This window comes from Equus caballus, chromosome 26 (genome assembly GCF_041296265.1).
Source record: "Equus caballus isolate H_3958 breed thoroughbred chromosome 26, TB-T2T, whole genome shotgun sequence".
NCBI classification, from domain to species: Eukaryota; Metazoa; Chordata; class Mammalia; order Perissodactyla; family Equidae; genus Equus; species Equus caballus.
This window is the reverse complement of record NC_091709.1, coordinates 23,182,545-23,203,655: the sequence shown is the minus strand read 5'-3', so window position 1 is coordinate 23,203,655 and position 21,111 is coordinate 23,182,545. Positions and strand designations below refer to the sequence as shown.

The following is a 21,111-nucleotide window of genomic DNA, read 5'->3' as shown; positions in this document are numbered from 1 at the left end:
CACAACAGCTGACTTGCAAAATTTAAGTATGCAAACCCACTTTAAGGAATTGAGGCTGAACTCACGAGAGCCACTATGTGCAAGAATATTATTCACTGAAGCACTTCGCGATAGGAAAACATCTGAGAACAACCTAAATGCTTTAATAACAGGCAGGAAAACGAGGGGCCGCAATCCAAGCTCATCAACCTGAGACAAAGAGCTGGGACAAACACATGAGGCCAGACCCAGTCCCTCCAGCAAAGACCTTACTAAAGTACGGCTCTGCGGGGGTAAAATCGACTTCCACTCCCATTAGTAGATGTTTGACTGACTACTGTCACCTCCAGGTTTAATTCCATTTACCTGGCAGCAAAGATAATCATCTAATCATACCAGATCTTTCAAAAAGACCATGACTTTAAATATATATGTTTAATACGAAATATACAAATATAATATAATACTACTTTTCTTTGGACTATGCTACAGAGTGAATTGTCCCCCAAAAAAACGCATGTTGAAGCCCTAACCCCGCCTCCCCAATCCCACGTGACTGTACTGGAGACAGGGCCTTCAGGGGGTGATTATCGTTAAATGAGGCCATAAAGGTGGAGCCTTAATCTGCTAGAACTGATGTTTCTTATTATATCTGTAATATTATGATTTATAGTAAGAAATATATATTTGGTCTTAATCCCAGTTCCTGGCACAGAGCTACTAAGAGTGATAAAGCTGTCTTTTGTTATGTTAATGAGGTAACTTTTGGGAACCCCCCTAGGTAACCTAAGGATGGGCTGGTTGCCAGGGGAAACCAACCTTGTGAGTAGAGGATGGGAATTTTCGGTACCATCCCACCTCCCAACTCTGGGAGGGGAGAGGGGCTGGAGTTTGGGCTCCAATGAGCTCACTTAAGATGGCCTCAGTCACCAACAGCCAGTGATTTAATCCATCGTGCCTTTGTAACGAAGCCTCCATAAAAAACCCAAAAGGACAGTGTTCAGAGAGCTTCTGGGTTGGTGAACATGTAGAGATGAGGGGAAACTGGCACACTTGGCAAAAGCATGGAAGCACCTCTCTTCCATCTGGCTGTTGAAGTTATATCTTTTTTATAATAAACTGGTGATCTAGTAAGCAAAATTTTTCTCTGAGTTCTGTGAGCCACTCTAGCAAATTAACCGAACCCAAGGAGGGGATTGTGGGAACCTTAGATCTGAAGCTGATAGGTCAGAAGCACAGGCGACAACCTGGACTTGCAATCGGCAACTGAAGAGTGTTTGTAGGGGGCAGTCTTGTGGGACCGAGCTCCCTCTTAACCTGTGGGATCTGATGCTATCTCCAGGTAGACAGTGTCAGAATCACGTTGAATTGGAGGACACCCAGCTGGGGTGGGACCATTGCTTGGTGGAGTGGGAAAAAATAAAACATCAGAAATGGTGTCAGATTTGGAATATCCCAACCAAACCCAACCATTTTTATCTACACCCAGGCCACTATTATCTCTCACAGCCTGCTAACCGGCTTGCCTGCATCATCCACTCTTCCTCATTCTAACCCATCTCCATACTTCACCCAGAGTGTTCTCCATACAATTGTTTTTTAAATGATGTCACTGCCACGTTTGAAAACCTCTGGTGGCTCCACATGGACTCAAACACCTCAATTCTACAAGGTCCTTTGATCAGGTACTTCCCTACCTCTAGTTTCTTAGCACTCCCCATTCCCACTGTAAGCTTCAGCCAGTTCTTCATCCTCTCTTCCCACTGAGCCCCTGCATGTATGATACTGCCTCCCTGCTCCATGCCACCTCTTAAGATAACTCCAACTACTTTGGTCTCGGTTCAGGCACTTCTTCCAGAAAGCTTTCTCTGTGCCCAAATATGGATTGAATCAGAAGCCCTCTGTGTGCTCCCAGCGCAGCTGATAAGGCCTCCATCAGAAGCACTTATCCTGCTCTCCTGAAGCTGCTGCTTTACTGCGTGTCCTTCCTACTCTGCACCCCCAGGGGATATTTCACATTTGATTCTGAAGCCAAAGACCATGCTTCTGGATGGTCATTGGTCTCCTTCAGCATAGCAAAATTTCAAGTACTCAGCAGGGGGAAAAACTCACAGGCACAAGTGCCAGAGATGATAGTCCATTTCAAAATACTGGAGAAAAATTAACAAGTTGTATTGTGGCTAAAAGTAGGTGAAATAACTTAAGACCTTTCTCTATTAAAGAGGAAACTGTAACAGCAAAAGTGTTGTAGTCTGTGGCCAATCATAGAAGGAAATCTAAGAAATTCAAGGAAGCACTAAGGGGAAAAGGATGAGTAAGCCCCTGTTTGTGGCACATGCTTTCCCTTGCTGAAATGTCCGCTTTCCCCCTTGCTCCACCTTCTCCCACAGAGAGTACCTCCAGCCATTTATCCAGCACCTCTGACCTCATCTCCTCTCTGAAGTTTTTCCTGTTCCCCACAGGCAGTCTTAATTGCTTCCTCCTCTATATTACACAATGTGTTCCTCTATTGTAGGTAATTGTTTACACGTCCCTACCCTGAAGCACTTACTTTCACTCACATTAACAGGGTCTCAGGGCTTCATCCCTGGAGGGTATATCCCAAGCCTATCTAATAAACTGCAAGTGGAGGGCTGGACTCAGAGCAGAGGGAAGGTGAAGGAACCATTTGAAAGAAGGTTAGTGATGGGAGACAAGACAGACAGACCTTGTGGGGAGGCCAGAGAAAGACCATGTATGTATCCAGGGAAGCAAAGAAATGGAAGCAGAGGAATGGAACAGTAAAGCCGAGACAGGAGCTCAAGCTCAGAGGGAGCTGAACAAGCCTGGTCATGTGCTGAGAGGAGCAAAGACCGATGCTTATTACTTTAATATCCATACTATAGGGCCAGCCCCAATGGCACAGTGGTTAAGTGTGGTGCACTCCGCTTCGGTGGCCCAGGTTTGGTTCCCGGCACCAGACCTACATCACTCACCTATCAGTGGCCATGCTGTGGTGGCAGCTCACATACAAAAAGAGGAAAATTGGGGCTAGCCCGATGGCACAGCGGTTAAGTTCACATGTTTCGCTTCAGTGGCCCGGGGTTCACTGGTTCAGATCCTGGGTGCAGACGTGGCACCGCTTGTCAAGTCATGCTGTGGCAGGCATCCCACATATAAAGTAGAAGAAAATGGGCATGGACGTTAGCCCTGGGCCAGTCTTCCTCAGCAAAAAGAGGAGAATTGGCAGCAGATGTTAGCTCAGGGCTAATCTTCCTCAAAAGAAAGAAGGAAAGAAAGAAAGAACAAAAAAGAGGAAAATTGGCAGTGAATGTTAGCTCAGGGCAAATCTTCCTCCACCAAAAAAAAAAAAAAGACAATACTATAAAAAAATGCCAGCAAATCTGGTAAGAAATTAACATATATGCAATTTTATATATAGTTATGTTAACGTGAGAAATATGACATTAAGAAAAACTCTTATTTGTGAATATCCTAAAATCACAACTACGAATGAAGAATCTTTCAACTATCTCTAGAACAACACGAAGCAAAAAGAGAAAAATACTACACAGTGATGTGTGGTTTCTCAAAATACCTGGAGTCATTTCAAAGATATTAACAACAACAATAACCAAAAAACTAGAAATAAAAATAAGAAGAATCTAAATTTACATTCCCAAAGTCTTGCCTATTTCTTTGGTTTCTTGGAAAGGGTTGTGATGACCTTAATGTCAACTGTTCTACAGAATTTCTCTGATACAGATTTTTTTGAGAAATGTCAAAGAATGTCCTAAGGGTTACTATTTCAAACAGAAAGGACACATTCAATCATATTGCTGCTGAGTTCAGATCATGGAATTCAGGAACCTTATGTAAAAAAAAAAAAAATAGTCAAAAATGAGTCACTGGGGCCAGCCTGGTGGCCCAGTAGTTAAGTGCGCAGGTTCCGCTTTGGCGGCCCAGGGTTCACCAGTTCAGATCCCAGGTGTGGACATGGCACCGCTCGGCAAGCCATGCTGTGGTAGGCGTCCCACATATAAAGTAGAGGAAGATGGGCACGATGTTAGCTCAGGGCCAGTCTTCCTCAGAGAAAAGAGGAGGATTGGCAGCAGTTAGCTCAGGGCCAATCTTCCTCAAAAAAAAAAAAAAGAGAAAAAAGAGTCACCATAGCAATGTTAAGAAATAAACCAGACAAATCACAAAGTGGTATGTTTACAGGACGATCAGGACAAGCACAATTTTGTTGTGTGTTTGCTAACAAATACTACAGATGTCTTGGTGAGCAAGCAAGTCACCGGGCTATTCCAAACCCCATGCAAAAATGCGCCCACCATGCTATTACAACATTTCCTTGACCCTAACTCCAACCTATGCTAACTTTCCTCACCAGGAAGGTGCTTAGGGATTAGCAATATTTAAAAGTCACCTAAACAGTGTTTCCAGAAAGGAAAAAGAAAAACATTTCCAATATGTGAATACTAGTTAACTACTCCAACCAGGCCTTTAAATATTGCTGGGGGAGAGAAGAAAACACCCACAGGAAGGCAGAAATTGTACTCTTTGCTGTCCCGGAGTTTTAGTTGTTTAACTCCCACGTGTGCTACTCAGTACAGTATGTTAAGACCTACTTAGAGCTAAGAAAGTAATCCTTACAGTCAGATAAATTACCAACGATGAGAAGTGACAAAGTATACTTATTTGTTTTTCTCTGTGTTTTTCTTGTATAAATTCCCAGCTCCCCACCTCCAATGAGAAATCAAAAAGTAGGCGCCCAGGAAATAAACTGAGATGGAAACGGGGAAATCATCATCTTAACAATAATAGCACATTTTATACATGTTAACTCTCAATCCTCAGAACTCTGAGGGAGGCGGTTCTATTAGGCCCACTTTACAGTGAAGAATCAGACACCGAGAGGGATCTAAGCCACTAAGGCAGCAAGCCCAGCTCCCAGCCACACTCGTCCTGTGGGCAGAAGTCCAGTGGTAAACACCCCTGGACATAGAGATTTTGCTTTAAAAATCACTATAAAATACAGTGAGTACTTTACCAGACCCCAATCCAAACAGCGTGGTGGAGGAGAGTTGGGAATTGACACTGTTTCTCTCCCATACTCATTTTCTAAGGAGACAGCATTTTAGGGAGCACATGATTCAAGAGTTCGGGTGAACCTTTTTGCTTAACAGGGAAATAAATATCAGACTAGGAATCTGTTGTCAAGTCTGTCACAAAAAAAGCTCTATCATTTTGGACACGTTGCCTCTCTAGGGCTCAAACAAATTAAAGACGTCGAACTTAACTGTCTCTTCAGATCTAACATGTCCTAATTCTAGACCATCATTCAATTAACCATCAAGAGGCCTTCCCCTGACACCCATCGACCCCCCCTCCGCCTGCAACTCAAAAGGCAGTCGCAGCGGTTCTCCGAGTCCCCCTCACAAGGGCAGACATTTCTGAAACATCAGCCTTCTGGATTATGGAAGTTCTGCCCATTAATAGCATGGGCTCTAAAGTCAGATCTGGGTTCAAATTCAAACTGAGCTTACTAAATGCTTGGCCTGGCTGCAGGCAAGTTGCTAGCCTTTTTAAGTCTTATTGTTTTCTTCTTTAAAGTGGGCATTAAAGTACTAATGCCTACTTCATCGTAGGGATTAAATAAAATAACACTCGTAAAGCTCTTAACAGTTCCAGCACAACCTGGTATCATTCTTTCAATAAACAGTAGCTAGTCTGACAATTCAGTCATTTTATAAGCCTGTCACTCCCACCAGGATATAAATTCCTGTAGTGTGGGGAAAGTATCTTTTAATCTTTTATCCCTAACACTTTAGCAGTGCCTTCCATGTTGGAAGAACTCAAAATTTGATATGTAAATAAATGATACTGAAATCTATCTACCAGGTTTGGCAAGCAGAATATCACTGGTGACCTAGGCCAAATCGGATTTAGTGAAGTCTTTGGGGAGATGCATACATCTAACTACAGAGGCTGAGATCATGTGAGCAGAGACAGAAGTGACCACTATTTTGAGGAACCTGGTTCTCAGGGGTAGGAGAAAAAGAGTAGAGTGTGATGTGTGGTAAGGAAAGGTTGTTTGGAAATGAGGAACGTAGAGCATGTTTATACATCAAAAAGAAGGAGCAAATAGAATGGGAGAGGTTAAAAATACATACAGCAGAACACTCAGAGACTGAAGGATCAAGTCCTGAGAAAAGAACGATGCCTAGAAAACGGGGATAAGGCACTTTTAAATAGGCATGGAGGGAAGGACAGAAGAGGACCACTATAATTAGGGATAAGTTCATACACGGGGGTACAAGAAATGAAGGAAATTTGTACCTGAGTGCCTCATTTCCTCTGTGACAAAGGAGGAACACAGCACCGACTTAGAATAAAAGAGGCAGAGAATGTGTGGGGAGAGGGGTTTCGGAGACTGGTTCACGTCTGAAATGGCCGTGAAGAGGACGGGGAAAGAAGCGAAGGACTCCAGAATGGAACCGACTGAAACCAGCTGAGAGGTGACGAAGCTGGGCAAAGATATACTGAGGTTTACCCTATCATTTTTTCTAGTTTTATATATATTTGAAATTTTCCGTAATTAAAATGTTTTAAAAAAAGAGAGAACCACAATGATGCGGCACTACAAACCCACCAGGACAGCTGAAACGAAAGAAGGCTACAATGAGGATGTGGCACAACTGGAACTTTCATACTCTATCGGTGGGGGTGTCAACTGGTACAACTAACTTCGGAAAACTGTTTGGCAGTATCAACGAAGCTAAAAATAAGCAGGAGCTACGTGCACCAGAAATTCCACTCATAGGTAGAAAAATGTACACGTGTGCACTAAAACGTGTATGAGAATGTCATAGCAGCAGCTTCCACAATAGCGAAAACTGGAGGAAAAAAGGTAAATCAACAGCAGAATGGGCAAACCAGTTGTGGTACAGTCACATGACAGCATAGCATATAGCAATGCAAACGAATAATCTCCAGCTACACAACATGAATAATCTTACGAACATGGTAATAAGTGAAAGTTAGAAAAAAACATACACGGTGCAATCACATTTATATAAACTGTTAACACTAATGTATATTGTTAGAAATCAGAAGAGAGTGAAGAAAGTTACTGGAGGGGCCATAGGCAGACTTCTGAGATGCAGGTTACGTTCTATTTCTTGATCTGGGTGATAATTACATAGATGTGTCCCTTCTGTGATAATGTTCTGAACTGTCCTCTTATAAATAATGCTCTAAACTGTGCTTTTCTATGTATGAATGCCATACTTCAAATAAAAGGTTTATTTAAAAATAAATTTAAAAAGAATAGAAGGAGTTAGAGACAGAAAAGTTATTTTTATTTTGTCTTTGTTAAAAATATAATGTTCTGATGCTTTATAAATATACTTTAAAAAAAGTCTAGCCAAATTGGACAATAAACAGTCTCCCCAGGGCACCCAGCTGTGCATTCCCACTTTCTCCCCGGCTGTGCGCCACAGTCCATGAGCAGGAGCAAAGAAATCAGCCTGCAGGAGTGACCCATATCAGGGAGGAAAGGTGGGGTCTGACCCTGCGACTCAGGAATATAGAAGAAATTCTGGTTTTAAAGTAACCAGAAGACCAGAGTGGGGTGGACAGGGGTAAAGCCTGGAGATCTCAATGATAGCAAGGAGGTACGATGGAAGTTCGAGAAAGCTGGGAGACAGTGACAACAGAACTCAAGATTTCAGAGCTGAAGAACTAAGTATAAGAAGAGGGTTGCCGAAGTGAAATGGATAGAAAATCACTGTATTTGAGAAGTCAAGGAACTGTGGTGTAGGGATGTTATAAAAAGTGAACCATGAAATGTAAATACTAAAACCCCAAGGTAATGCTATATGGGGGTTGGAGAGGAGGGGATGGGAGGACGAGACAGGGCATTTCCTGGTCAACGTGGAGAAGCAACCAGAAGTTTGGTAAAAGCAGAGGGCAGAAGTTTCAAGGCCTGAAGGGCTGGCACACAGGTAGAGAGGAAATGGTCTGGAGAAGCCAATGAGGCCCCAAGAGAATAATCAGAAAACCGTGAATTTGTACATCACACAGCATATCTACTCTGACCCCCACCCTGCTCTGCTGGGTGCTCTGCTTGGTAACCCAGCTGAGGGAATAAGTGCCTCACTCCCTCCTCCCAGATGAAGCTCGAGGAAAGTATTGGCATGGTAACTTCCGCATTCATACTCCCGAAGCACCTAATAAAACACCTTGCCCATATGTACACATGGTATTATTTATTTACACCCCGACTTCTTCCACAGGGATTGAGGATCTGCCTAAGAAATATTTAAAATATAATTTCTAAGTCAGGAACAGAGAAAACGTAAATTATAATGGAAAGCCAGACAGGGGGAGTTAAGAATGTGAACATGCAGATTTTCTACAAGTATTTCTTGAATCGGACTGTGACCCACCCCTTCCCCACTCCCCTCACGTACGCAGACACACTCATCTCAGGGAAGCATTCACATTTCAATTCCAATCGAAATTAAGTCTTAGCCTTTTTCAATCTACGTAGAATATTGCCTTCCCCATGTTCTCTCTAATACACAGATGCTAATTTCAGAATTCTCTGGCAAAACAAATGTAAATGGGGTATTTTGCATTATGGGTAAAGCAGATCTGTTGCCATGGTGAATATTTTCATCACCTTCACAGAATACTATATGTATCATTCCATTTTAAGAAATCTGCCTTTGCCCCTTGCTCATAAAAACCTCAGGCTCTCTTCCTTTAATTAACATAAAACAGGGAAAGAGATTGAGTGCTTGGCAAAAAAAAAAAAACACCAAAGAACAAAAAACTCAGGTGAAGTGTCTTATAAAGATGAGAGCATAGAAAGTAAGAAAGCAAAGAAATACACAGAACAGCAAAATGAGTAAATAATGTTATTTCTTTATGGAAAATCCTAAAATTAATAAAGGAAGCGTTAATTACAATACGAAAATCATTCCTGTTGTAAGCATGTCTAACGTGATTGTCTTCGCATAAATTCCTTTGTAATATCCCAAAGTGAACTCAAATTTCCCTAGCAACCATCACTAGGGGCCATTCTTTCCTTATTTGCCATCTCTCCAGAAACACATTTATTTCCCCCATAGGCAAGTTAAAAATATTATTTTGGTGCATATATTTGTTTTTTCTGCCTTATATCTAAAATGGAAATGCACATAACTATCAAATAAGGACAGCTGATATAATTTTGTGTGTGTGTAACAAATGCTCTGATGATTACAAGAAACTAAATAAGAAACAAGAGACTTTATTTAGCTTGTTGCCAACAGGAATGCTATGTGACACAAATAATTATTTTAGAGGTAAAATCTCAAGAGAGCAACTCCAAAGGCATGTTCCATTTGACAAAGCTGTTTTGACGGCACACCACACCCATGCTATTTTAGTTAGTAGGATGTTCTGAAACTAGATATGGTAGGTGACTGGAAAAAAAGCTCCAAGTACTGACCCGTGCTGACCAATAGGGTAGCTGCTAGCCATATATGGCTACGGAGCACTTGAAATGTGGCTAGTGCAAACTGTGATGTGCTATAGGTCAAATGCTGACTAGATTTTGAAGACTTAGTATGAAAAAAAATTTAAATCTCACTAATGTCCAATTTAACCACATATGGAATATTTTGTATATATTGGGTTAAGCAAAATATATTCAAATTAATTTCACCTTTTTGTTTTTACTTTTAAATGTGGCTACCAGAAAATTATAAATTACACATGTGGTTTGCATCATATTTCTATAGGACAGCACTGTATGGACCAATGCCACAATATATCAGACTTGGGCCTTGGTTTTACAACTTGATTCCTATAAACAAAAATATAATGTGTACTTCCTACCCCAAAGTTGTCAGGAGAGTAGATTCAAATGACCTGTGTGTGAAATTGTCTTAAAAAATAAAGTACCATCACTTTTCTGGCCCAGATTCACCAGTTCATTCTAAAAGTATCAGATTTCACATTGCACAACCAAGTAGGTTAAAAAGGCTTCTCAGTTCTTACTATAGAATTACCAGGGCCACAGAACGCTCAAAAGTCTTTGTCTAGCCCATTACAGAAAACCCCCAGGGGAATCTTCCGGTACTCAAAAGTTCAAAGCACTCTTCACTGGAGAATCTGAGAGAGACGGAAGAAGGTCAGCTAGAGTCCCTCTAAGGATCCAACAAAGATGTGGCCCAACACATCTGGTTCACTGTATCCGCAGTTCCTTGAGATTCCTTGAGAGCATTTTACCTGTGCAGCCAAACCATCCTTCCTTTGCAGAAACCTGTAAACTCACACAGAATACACGCCTACACTAGGGAAAAAGTAACCGTGATTAGTTATGTCGTTTCTTCTTGAAAGCTAAACACATCTGTATTTCTTAGAAGTAAATGAAATCAAAGTCATTCTCATTCCAACTGGTAAAATATCTCTGAAAGAAAGAAAGTGATTTAATAGTTTCTAAAGAAATCTGCATTATCTCAGAATGTACAAACCTTGGTTAATTTGACTGTTAATCCTTTTTCTCACCAACTGTCAAAGGACAAACTGAAGCACCCCACTGATCTCACACCTACCCTAAAAACAGACTGTCATCATCTCCCTCCCTTACCCTACCTCCCCTTTGTCTACAGAGCAGGCATTGTCATTTCTTCTAAGAGCATCCAGCCAATTAAAACAAATTGCAAATACTGCTGAGTCAAGTTATGGCCTTTAAGGCTTGAACTCTAATTGGCTAACTCTTTATTAGAAACCACAATGGGTGAGTCAATGAGATGAAGGAAGAAAGGCTACAGAAAAGACTAGTGGGAAAGCACAAAAGAGACAAAATGTCTAAGTCACCATCTTGCCACTGAATGCAGAAACATTTTGAGCTTCCTCCCCTTCTTCTTTTATGTGGAGATAGTAACAGATTCAACAAAGTGAACAACTTACAAAGAAAAAAATACCAATAATAGAGCCCCAAGAGATCACTCTACCAGCACTCCACCAGCTTGCTGAACAGATCACTCCACCATGCCAGGCGCTGGTCTCCCATCCCCCTCACCCTCCACCATTTGTAATTTCAGCCCCACGGAAGAAATCAAGTGGAAGATAAGCAACCAGAGCTAGAAAGGTTACTGCTCTTCACTTCTACTTAGTGCTATCCTCTTAATAGAAACCAATCTAATTCCAACACCAATCTAACAATTACTCTAGAATATTAGATTTGTTTTCTTAAAAAACACAAGACAGATGAAAGACAGTAAGATAAGGCCTTAACCTCATTTCAATTAGACCATTTTTAATTACTTTTTGGGTTACATTAATAATTATTGTAGGGCTGGCCCCATGGCCGAGTGGTTAAGTTCGCGCGCTCCGCTGCAGGCGGCCCAGTGTTTCGTCAGTTCGAATCCTGGGCGCGGACATGGCACTGCTCATCAAGCCACGCTGAGGCAGCGTCCCACATGCCACAACTAGAAGGACCCACAGCTAGGAATATGCAACTATGTACCTGGGGGCTTTGGGGAGAAAAAGGAAAAAAATAAAATCTTTAAAAAAATAATAATAATAATAATAATTGTAAAGTTCATATCCATTGCTTGCTGGCCACCAAACGAACCAAAGAAAAAGCCACCAGTCTCAATTCCTGCCTTTATTTAATTATAGCTGATAATGATTTGTGTATGATAGAGGAAAGGTGGAAAAGAGGCTGCAAACAGGAGATTAAAATGAGATTGGAGTGGAAATATAAATTGACTCCACTCCTGAACATATGGCAAAACTGAGCTGTGCCGCATACCAAGCTCAGGCCTGCTCGCCTCTTCCACGAGGTATCTATTTTTGATCTGCAAATGCTCTTTCCCCTCTAGGTCTAGACAAACATGAATTCCTGTCTAGCACACCCTTCCCTATTACTCAATTAACATGCACTGTGCCATACACTGGGAATGAAATGAAAAATAAACAGACAATCCCTGACCTCATGAAAAGTATGGTCTGGTGAGGGAAAACAATTACAATAAAGGCACACTTGGTAAGTGTCAGAACATGCTCCAGTAGTGGGATGTGCCGGGAGCACAGGGGAAAGCTCACTTAATCAGATGCCAAGTATGAAGCTATTTCAACCATCTTAAGAGTTGCTGGTATAACCTGGACTATGAGTATTGGCTGGAGGGATTCAAGCGACTAAGAAACTGACTAGATGTAAGCAGGTGAGAGAATAGGAAGTGTCAAGTAAGATACCCAGATTTCTGCATTGGCATTTTGGTGGCTGAAAATGCCATTTAACATGAGAGGGAATAGTGGTATGTAGACAGGTTCAATTGGAGGCGCCTGTGGGAAGTCTAAGCAGAGATGTTAAGTGGGTGGTTTGAAATTATGGGCAAAGCTTGGGAGACAGAGAGACTAGAAATAGACTAGAGGCTGTAAGGACATAAATGGTAACTGAAGCCATAAACTGAGGAATCTCAACATTTATGTACAAGGAAGAAACTGGGCCCATAACGGAAAATGAGGAAAAGCTTCTAGGTCTGGGTGGCTGGAAGGTAAGGGAGTCCTCACCTGCTGGCTTCTACCTTCTCCCCTGGCTCTGCTACTGTCCCCTGGAGTTAAGGCCCTATGGGCAACTCTTCACTGTCAAACCAACTGCAAGTGCCAAGTACATTTCTCATTCTCCACTTACCTATGCCCACTCCTCAATCTATTAAAATCTAGCTTTACTCTCACCATACAGAAACTGTGCTTCCTGTGGAACAGATAATGTCCTGAACGTTCTCAATAATCTCCTAATGGTGAGACTCACTGGCCTCACCTCTGGGACCCCCTGTCCTCTAGGTCTCCTGCATTCCCTATCACTCCCTACCGCTCACCTTCTGTCTACTATTAGATGCTGACGGTCCCCCGTGTCACATTTCACCTTCTCTTCTAGTCCTACCTGCTTTTCCTGGTTAACCTTACACGGATGCCACCTTTCAGCAGTGGTTCTCAATTCTGCACCACCCATCCTTGCCTCTCTCCTGAGAGCAGTCCTTTATTTAAATCCTCCTACTGGCTATTTTTCACCTCCATTCCCCTCAGACACCTCAAATGCAACCTGTCCAAACTTAAGCTCATTGTCGCCCTCTCTAAAACTTGCCCCTCTTTTCTTTATCCCTGTAGATTAGTGACATAACCATTCACTCAAGCCAGAAATCTTATTGCTTCTCTCCAACTTCTTCTTGCCATTCATTCAACTAACCAGATGTCAGATTCCACTGCAGCTCCCTCAAAGCAACTTTCCAGATCAAAGAGGAAGCCCAACACCACTCTGCTGTGTTTCAGCAGGGACTGCTTATGTCCAGGTCATCCCAGGTGGATTCCTGCCTTGGATCTATCTGTTCTCCCCGCCTGCAGAACTGCTGCAGAGCTCTGCGTCATTCTAGAGAATAATCTCAGCGCATATGCTCACTTCTTCCAGGCCTTGGCATGCTTCTCAGCGCCACTGCAGGGGGCGGGATAACTCGACAGACGTCTATCATCGCTCGTCTCCTACTACGCTGTTGGCATAGCCTTCAGATCTTCACCCACCCAAAGGGTGGTCAGCAGTGACATCATGGGAAATTTGTTAAAATGCAAAATCTCAGGCTTCACCTCACACTTTCTCATAAGAATGACTCCGGCACACATCAAAAGTTTGAGAAGTGCTGATTAAATGCTTTATATGCACTGAATTTCTCAACTCCCAAGCCACATCACACCCTTTCAGATCTCCAGGTCTTTGCAAAAGCTGTACCATCTGCTGGGAATGTCCTATCAAACCTTCTGCACCTTGCAAAGTCCTATAGTACTGTACGGGCACCTAGCACAGGCACAGTCCATAGTAGGCCATAAATATCTGAATGACTAGATCATTTAATCAATTAATTCAAGGATGAGCTCAGCTCGGGGCTTGCAGAATCTGAGGTACTAAAGTGCATTCAGGTGGAAGGTGAACGTTAGGCAGCTGGAAATATTGGCCCAGAATTCAAAGGAGAGGTGGGCTGAGCTGGCAATATTTTTAAGTCACTAGCAAGTATTTGGACATTACAGAAATGGATAAATGAAGTCACCCAGGTTTAAGACGGAGTCTGAGAAGAGGACTATGAGCCAAATCACTGGGAAGCCTGACACTTAAAGGAGCTATTGTAGAAGACAGTGAAGAGCAGGTTAATAGGGTGGGAAAGAACCAAAATAGTTGTCAAGTTGCTCCAAGTGGGGCTGGCCCGTGGTGTAGCCGTTAAGTTCGGCACGTTTCACTTTCGCAGCCCAGGCTCTTGGGCTTCCCCACTTGTCAGCCACACTGTGGCCGCAACCCATGTACACAGTAGAGGAAGATTGGCACATAATGTTAGTTCAGGAATAATCTTCCTCAGCAAAAAAATTGAGCTCCAAAAAAGATAAATGGATTTGCCATATGGTTATTGTTACCTTTGTCAACAGAAGCAGGGGAGTGGAACAGAACAATGACATCAGATATAAAGCGGAAGCTTAACTTCTCTAGACTAACAACTGAATGAGACAAAGCTAATGGAATGATCCCTGCAAGGGACATCTTTATTGGACGAGAAGGGAAAGACAGACGCAACTGATAAAAGTTGTATCATATAAACAGCCCTAGTGGTAAAGAAGTTGAAAACTTTCAGCTACACAACATTTACTAACACTTGCTATCTACCCGGTGCCACAAGCTAACACTGGGACTAGAACAATGAACAATGCAGGTAATGCCCCTGCCCTCTGACCTGGTGCAATGAGATAAACTGAGTAATTGATGGACACCACTAAACAGATAGGGTAGGGAGTCAATGGAGGGTGGCATGCCTTGGAAGAGAAGCAAGCTTTGCTCTGATGGTTGGTATAATGGCAGGACTGTACATAGTAAGAGAGAGGTATATCGAGTGGATAAAGTTCACATCAAATAATCTTCATTTTTTTATGTAAAGGAAAAGACTCCAAGAAAGCAAAATGATAAACATTTCACTTTGTTCCTCAACAACTCCAAGACACTAGGATCCCCATTCTTAACACATAAAACACCTGATGCACACTGAGAAGACAGGTCTGCTGCCATCAAACGGCTAACAAGAGGCCAGGAGACCAGAATCACTGGCCAGCACTTTTTTAGTTCTGCTCATGTTGACAGCGTGAAAAACAGCAGCATCACAAACTCTGACAAGATCCCCAGGTGATGCTGATGCTTCTGGTCCATGGGCCACATTAGTTTACAACACCAGACAATGCCCTGGATCCTCGCATTCTCACAGTAGTGCCTGAAAGTATTCGACTAAGATCAAGACATGAAAGGGCTAATAATAAAAGCCTTCAGTACTTGGCATACAGTCAAACCAAGAGCAGGTTCTTTATAAATGACAGATAACTAGTGATAGAAATTTGGGATGTGATTAGAGGTAATCAGAGGAAAGTGGCTGCGGTAAGAGGTAGAATAGTACAGTGGTAAGACCAAGGATGAAGGAGCAAATCGGTGACCTCGGAAAGTTATAGTACCACTCTGTGCCTCAGTTTCCCCACTTGTACAACAGGCTTATCATAACACACACCCTCTAGGGTTGCTGGGTAAATTGAGTCAGTACACACAAAGCACGCAGAGCAGTGTCTGGCATTTAATAACCACTCAAGCAAGGCTTTAATTTTACTACTATTCCTACTGCTCTACTACTCCTCCCACTACTACTCGGAGTAGCATGACTTGTTATGTTGGCAAGAAAAACGCATCAAAAGGAGTTCCCCCAGCAACCCAGAGTATACCACAGAACTCTTTACAACACATATGGACAGATGGAGAAAGATCTACCACTGACAGCACTGCAATTTTTAATACGTAAGCCTCCGCCCCGTTTTGCGAATTGAGTTACCACTCAAGTTCACAGCAATGAGTTTCGAAAATGGCAACAAGTATCTAAAGAAATACTCCAAGCCATACATCAGTTACATAGTTTTTGAGTTGTGTCCTAAACTGGAATATTGGAATTACAAATAGTTTTCTTGCTTACCCGGCCAGGAGACAACTGTTCTTTAATGAGATGCTCACTGTAACCTAGTGTACACTTTATGAACAGAATGACTCTAGATGTATCAAAATATTCTTGATTGAGATGGTGCCTACCAAAGTGAGGCATCCAAAAAAAGTGAAATCCAGACAATTATCCAGATATCCCCAGAAAAAAAATTCCTCTACATAGTTTATGTTCTTCCACTTTTCTGCTTCGGATGTAAGCTAAAACATCTTTTTCCACAGACAACACAAATAATGCCTTCTCAACTTCAACTTCAGTTTAGTCTCTGACAAAACAAAGGTGGGAACCTGTCACGTAAACTGGTTACCAACCCTTCATCTTTTCCAGAAGCTCTACTTGGGAAATTTCAGCCAAATCTAAATGATATGTATCAAAAAGGTGGAGACAGTGCTATAGACTGAGATCGAAATTAGACTTGTTAATAGAATGTTGATCCCATGAGTAATGCTCACAGCTGTGGCATCCAACAATGGAATTAACATTTCCACAGGAAGCAGAGAGCCATCCCAACAGAAAGGACCACCCGATCCTGCTTTGGAGCACTTAAAAAAAAATTATCCTTCCGGAGGCTACAAGAAGTGTGCCTCCTAGGGTCCCACCTATGGACTTTTTTTTTCTTAATGAATCATATGGTTCCAAAATGCGACAAGTGCTTACTCTGACCAACAAGATCAGCTGGTTGAAACACTGACATGAAAACACATCAGTTTTGCTAAATGTCAAACGATTACGCCTTCTAATGGTCCACGCATTTTTCAAATGCCTTTTTTTCCCTCCCGAGAAAGGCGCAGTCGAAAAATGTACTCGGCAATTCCTTTAGGAATTACCCTGTACAAGTCAGCCTGTCTTATCTTCAAAATGAACCAACTCATTATAAACTCAAAACCGAGATTACTAATTACTCCTTTGCACTTTGCTCCGGGACTGCGGAAACCAATATCGCATTTTTGCAGGAACCTACTTTGGATTTTCCACGGTCTGCTCGATCGAGTTACCATCCAGTTAACAGCTCGTGCCTGGGCTCGCCTCCCCTACCCGATCAAGCTTGGACGATCCGAGGCACCGAAAACCTCAGTGTCCATTTAATCATGGCGTTTGTAATTCAGCCTCCCCGCCTGGACTGCTCGACACCTGAAAACTTGCCCGCCCAAGGCTTTTGAAATCGGGTAACCCTGCACAGACTCGACACCGCGGCGAACAAGGGAAAGGGCAAGGCAAATAAAGCAGAGCCCGCACGCGCGGCAAAGAATAGCCTGGGAGGGACGCCAGGCGCACCGGGCACGTCGCGCCCACCCACCCGCGCCCCGGGAGCCCCTCCACCAAAGCCCGCAGCCCGGGGCTCGCCCGCCCGCTCCGCCGACGCCCCCCGGACACCCCACGCCCCCGCAGGGGTCCCCTCGGAGGCGCTCCACCTTCCCGGCTGGCGCGCTCGGCCGCGCAAAACCAGCCGGGCGCAATCCCTGCCGCACCGCCACCCCCGCCGCAGCGCCCCCAAGGCGCGCCCGCCCCCTCCCCCACGCTCATTGTTCCCGGGTGGCCGCGGGCTGCCAGCGCCCCAGGGCTCCGCCCGCAATGGGGACCCTAGGGACCGCAATGCCTCCCACTCACCCGCGACTCCGCACAGGAGCACGAAGCGCAGCAGAAGCGCCATGGTGGCGGCCCGGCCGTGGGCGGCGATGGCAGGTAGGCGGCTCTCACCCGCGGTCTCAGTCACTCTCCGGCTCGCGCGCTCCCGACTGGCTGGCGGCGGCTGCACCTCGGCACCCGCGTCCACCCCGCCCTCGCTTGGCAGGTGAAACACGTCACTTCCGGCAGTGGTAGCCCCCGCGGCGCGCGCCGCTCCGCCAGGCGCGTGGGGTTGCCGTGGCAACCGAGCGCAGAGCGCCCGCTGCTCCCAGGAGGGTTCTGAGCAGGGAACTCCCGGCCGCAGCGCTCGGCTTGGGGGCGGTCGGCAGCAGCTCGCTGAAAGCGTGACCCGGGCTCCTCGCCTCCGTGTCTTTAGGCAAATCCACGTTTGTGCGCGGGCCACCCCTCTCCCCAGACTGAAACTGAACTGCAGTCGCGCCCGCCTGCCCCGGACCCTGGAGAGCGCTCATGCAGAGCGCCCGCCTGCACTCACCCCACCTTCGTCTCGAGGTACAGCGGGGTGCAGGCCCCCAGCCACGCGTCCCACCGCTGGCGATTTGCTGCTGCAGGGGCGGGGTCTCCCACCTAAGGCTCTGGAGGAAGGCAACCGGGCAGCCTCCAGGATTGGCTCCCATCTCATTGAGTCGGATGGCCTCATGTAGAAGGCTTGAGAAGGCTTTTCCCCATCTCCAGTAATGACTGAAACCCTAAAGTGCAGCTGCGGATTTGGGAAATACCTGGATTGGGTTTTCCCCCCTTGTATTTAAGGTTATTCTAGCCGTGAAATTGATCAATAAGACCAGCGAGCTTGAAAAGTGGGGCTAGGTAGGGGTGGTTAAAGGCCTGGGGGGAGGAGCTTAGGGGGCGGGGCATTAGGGATCTTGAATCGCCCGGTCAACTCTGCAGAGTCGCTTCTGCCTCCTGGGGCCCTCCATACTTGTTCTTGTGTGATTTTGCTGCTTGTTCTCCGTTGTTCTTTCTAGATAACGTTTATTTATAACTGCTGAGAGACGGGTGTTCCCGACAGTTCCGTGTCAGAGTGAATTAAAAGAGAGCGGTGTACAAGAGCGACAAATGTTGGAGAGGTTGTGGAGAAAAAGGAACCCTCATACACTGTTGGTGGGAATGCAAACTGGTACAGCCACTATGGAAAACAGTATGGAGATTTCTCAAAAAGTTAAAAATTGAAATACCCTATGACCCAGCCATCCCATTACTAGGTATCTATCCTAAGAACCTGAAATCAGAAATCCCAAGAGTCCCTTGCACCCCTATGTTCATCGCAGCATTATTTACAATAGCCAAGACGTGGAACCAACCTACATGCCCAGAAACTGATGACTGGATAAAGAAGATGTGGTATATATACACAATGGAATACTACTCAGCCATAAAAAAAGACAAAATTGGCCCATTCACAGCAACGTGGATGGACCTCGAGAGTATCATGTTAAGCGAAATAAGCCAGTCAGAGAAAGATGAACTCTATGTGACTCCACTCATAGGTGGAAGTTAGTATATTGACAAGGAGATCTGATCGGTGGTTACCAGGGAAAAGGGGGGGGTGGGGGGAGGGCACAAAGGGGGAAGTGGTGTACCCACAACATGACTAACAAAAATGTACAACTGAAATCTCACAAGGTTGTAATCTATCATAACATTAATAAAAAAATTTTAAAAAAATAGAGCTAAAAAAAAAAAGAGAGAGAGCAGTGTAGCGCAGTGGGTAAGCTCTCCGGCTCCGGGATGGGGCAGGAACTGGGCAAGTAGCTTAGAAACAGCACCTACTTCAGGGGTAGGTATGAAAATTAAATGAGATAATGCACAAAAAAGTGCTTGGCACCGTGCCTGGCACAAAGTAAGTGCTCAGTGAGGTGAAAGCTAACAAAAAATAATATTGGAAAATTATTATTATTTCTTAAGCCAGCAAAGAGAAAGTAAATCAGTTGTCAGGATGACTAAAATTGCGCGCCCGCGGTTTAGCCTTGTGGTTTACAGCCCTGGCTGCATAGTAGAATGATCTGGAGAACTTTTACACAATACCAACACCTGAGCCCCGACTCCGGCGATCCTGATGTAACTTGCCTCCCGTGGAGTCCTGGCTGATCTAAAGAGAATCCCGAGTAACTGCTGGGGCTTCCTATTAGTTAAGGAAACAGGAATCCTACTGGATGGAATTGAAGATATAAAATATTTGGAACTTAAATTTTTACTCATCACATTGTACTGTATGACATTAGAAAAGATTAAGCCCTGAAGTTGTTCATATCGATTTCAGACTGTTTTAAGAGAATGTTTCTAGTATTAATCAGTTCAAAGAAGCATTTGTTAGAAAGTTGCTACCCTGTCTCCTCCAGTAGACACGAAAATCACCCTTCTGGAGTCATCTCAGCCACTTCCTAGAGGAAATCTTAAGATGAAAAGGATTTTCATCTCAATCCTCTTTTTTTTTTTATAATCCTTACCTTTTGCCTCTGTCTGTGGTAGGCATTTTCATACCTATCAATCACTTCTTTTACTTGGAATATTTCTGGAAAGCCAAAAAGGCACATTATTCATGTCTTTCTTGGAAGCACAGCCCATAGTAGGTTCTCTGGTATTTGTTGAATTGAATATACTCAATTGATGTATTAATTAATATATTGACTGTATTAATAAAAAATATTTAAATATCCATGCAGTAACTCACAAATCATTACATCTTAATATATCTTTTTAGAATGTACTTTTAAAAATGTAAATTTTACAGAATTAATGTTATATACTTTTTTAGATTACTGAACACAAATTTTTCCAAATGTATTATCACTGAGATTAAGTAACTTTGAAAGGATCAGTCTATCTTATTTAGGGAACTATTGCTCTTTAAAAATTTATATTAAAAGGGCTGGCCCAGTGGTGTAGTGGTTAAGTTCCTTTGCTCTGCTTTGGTAACCCAGGGTTCAGATGTTCGGATCCCAGGCACGGACCTGTGCACCGCATGTCAAGCCATGCTGTGGCAGGTGTCCCACATTTAAAGTAGAGGAAGATGAGCACAGATGTTAGCCCAGGGCCAGTCTTCCTCAGCAGAAAGAGGAGGATTGGCCGCAGATGTTAGCTCAGAGCTGATCTTATCAAAAAAAAAATTACATTAAAGATGAGAAAAAAGGGAAAAAAGTTACATGAAGTCATCTTTAGACTTTTCTTTGTGACTACATTATTTCATATAAGCAATAGCTAAAATTACACAGTTACCTGAAACTTCTTAATGACACCTTAAAAAGCCTTTGTGGCTATTGTCAGCTTGGAAATTATGTCTCCTGGAAGCTATCCTGAGATGATCTCATTAATTCTGGAACGTACAAATTATTGATTGTTTGGTGTCCTCAAACCTAGCTAATAAGTAGTGCATAGCCATTAAATGAATTGCCCTGTCTTCATAAATCACCAAGCCCTCCCCGTTGTATAGCCTCTAAACCAG

The 21,111-nt window shown here is 43.6% G+C and overlaps 1 protein-coding gene across 4 annotated transcripts in view; it reads right to left on the bottom strand.

Moving 5' to 3' along the window:
- Positions 1-18,503, bottom strand: part of CXADR (CXADR Ig-like cell adhesion molecule) — a 57,536-nt gene extending 39,033 nt beyond the window's left edge. The window contains exon 1 of one of the 4 annotated variants that reach the window (XM_023629904.2): positions 17,634-18,503. In XM_023629904.2, coding sequence (XP_023485672.1) covers positions 17,634-17,676 — 43 coding nt within the window. In that variant the 5' untranslated portion in view covers positions 17,677-18,503. Of the gene's footprint in view, positions 1-2,954; positions 3,235-17,633 lie in introns of those variants that run through there. The other 3 variants (XM_023629905.2, XM_070252245.1, XM_070252247.1) reach the window with 3 other exon arrangements.
- Positions 18,504-21,111: the final 2,608 nt, after the last annotated feature.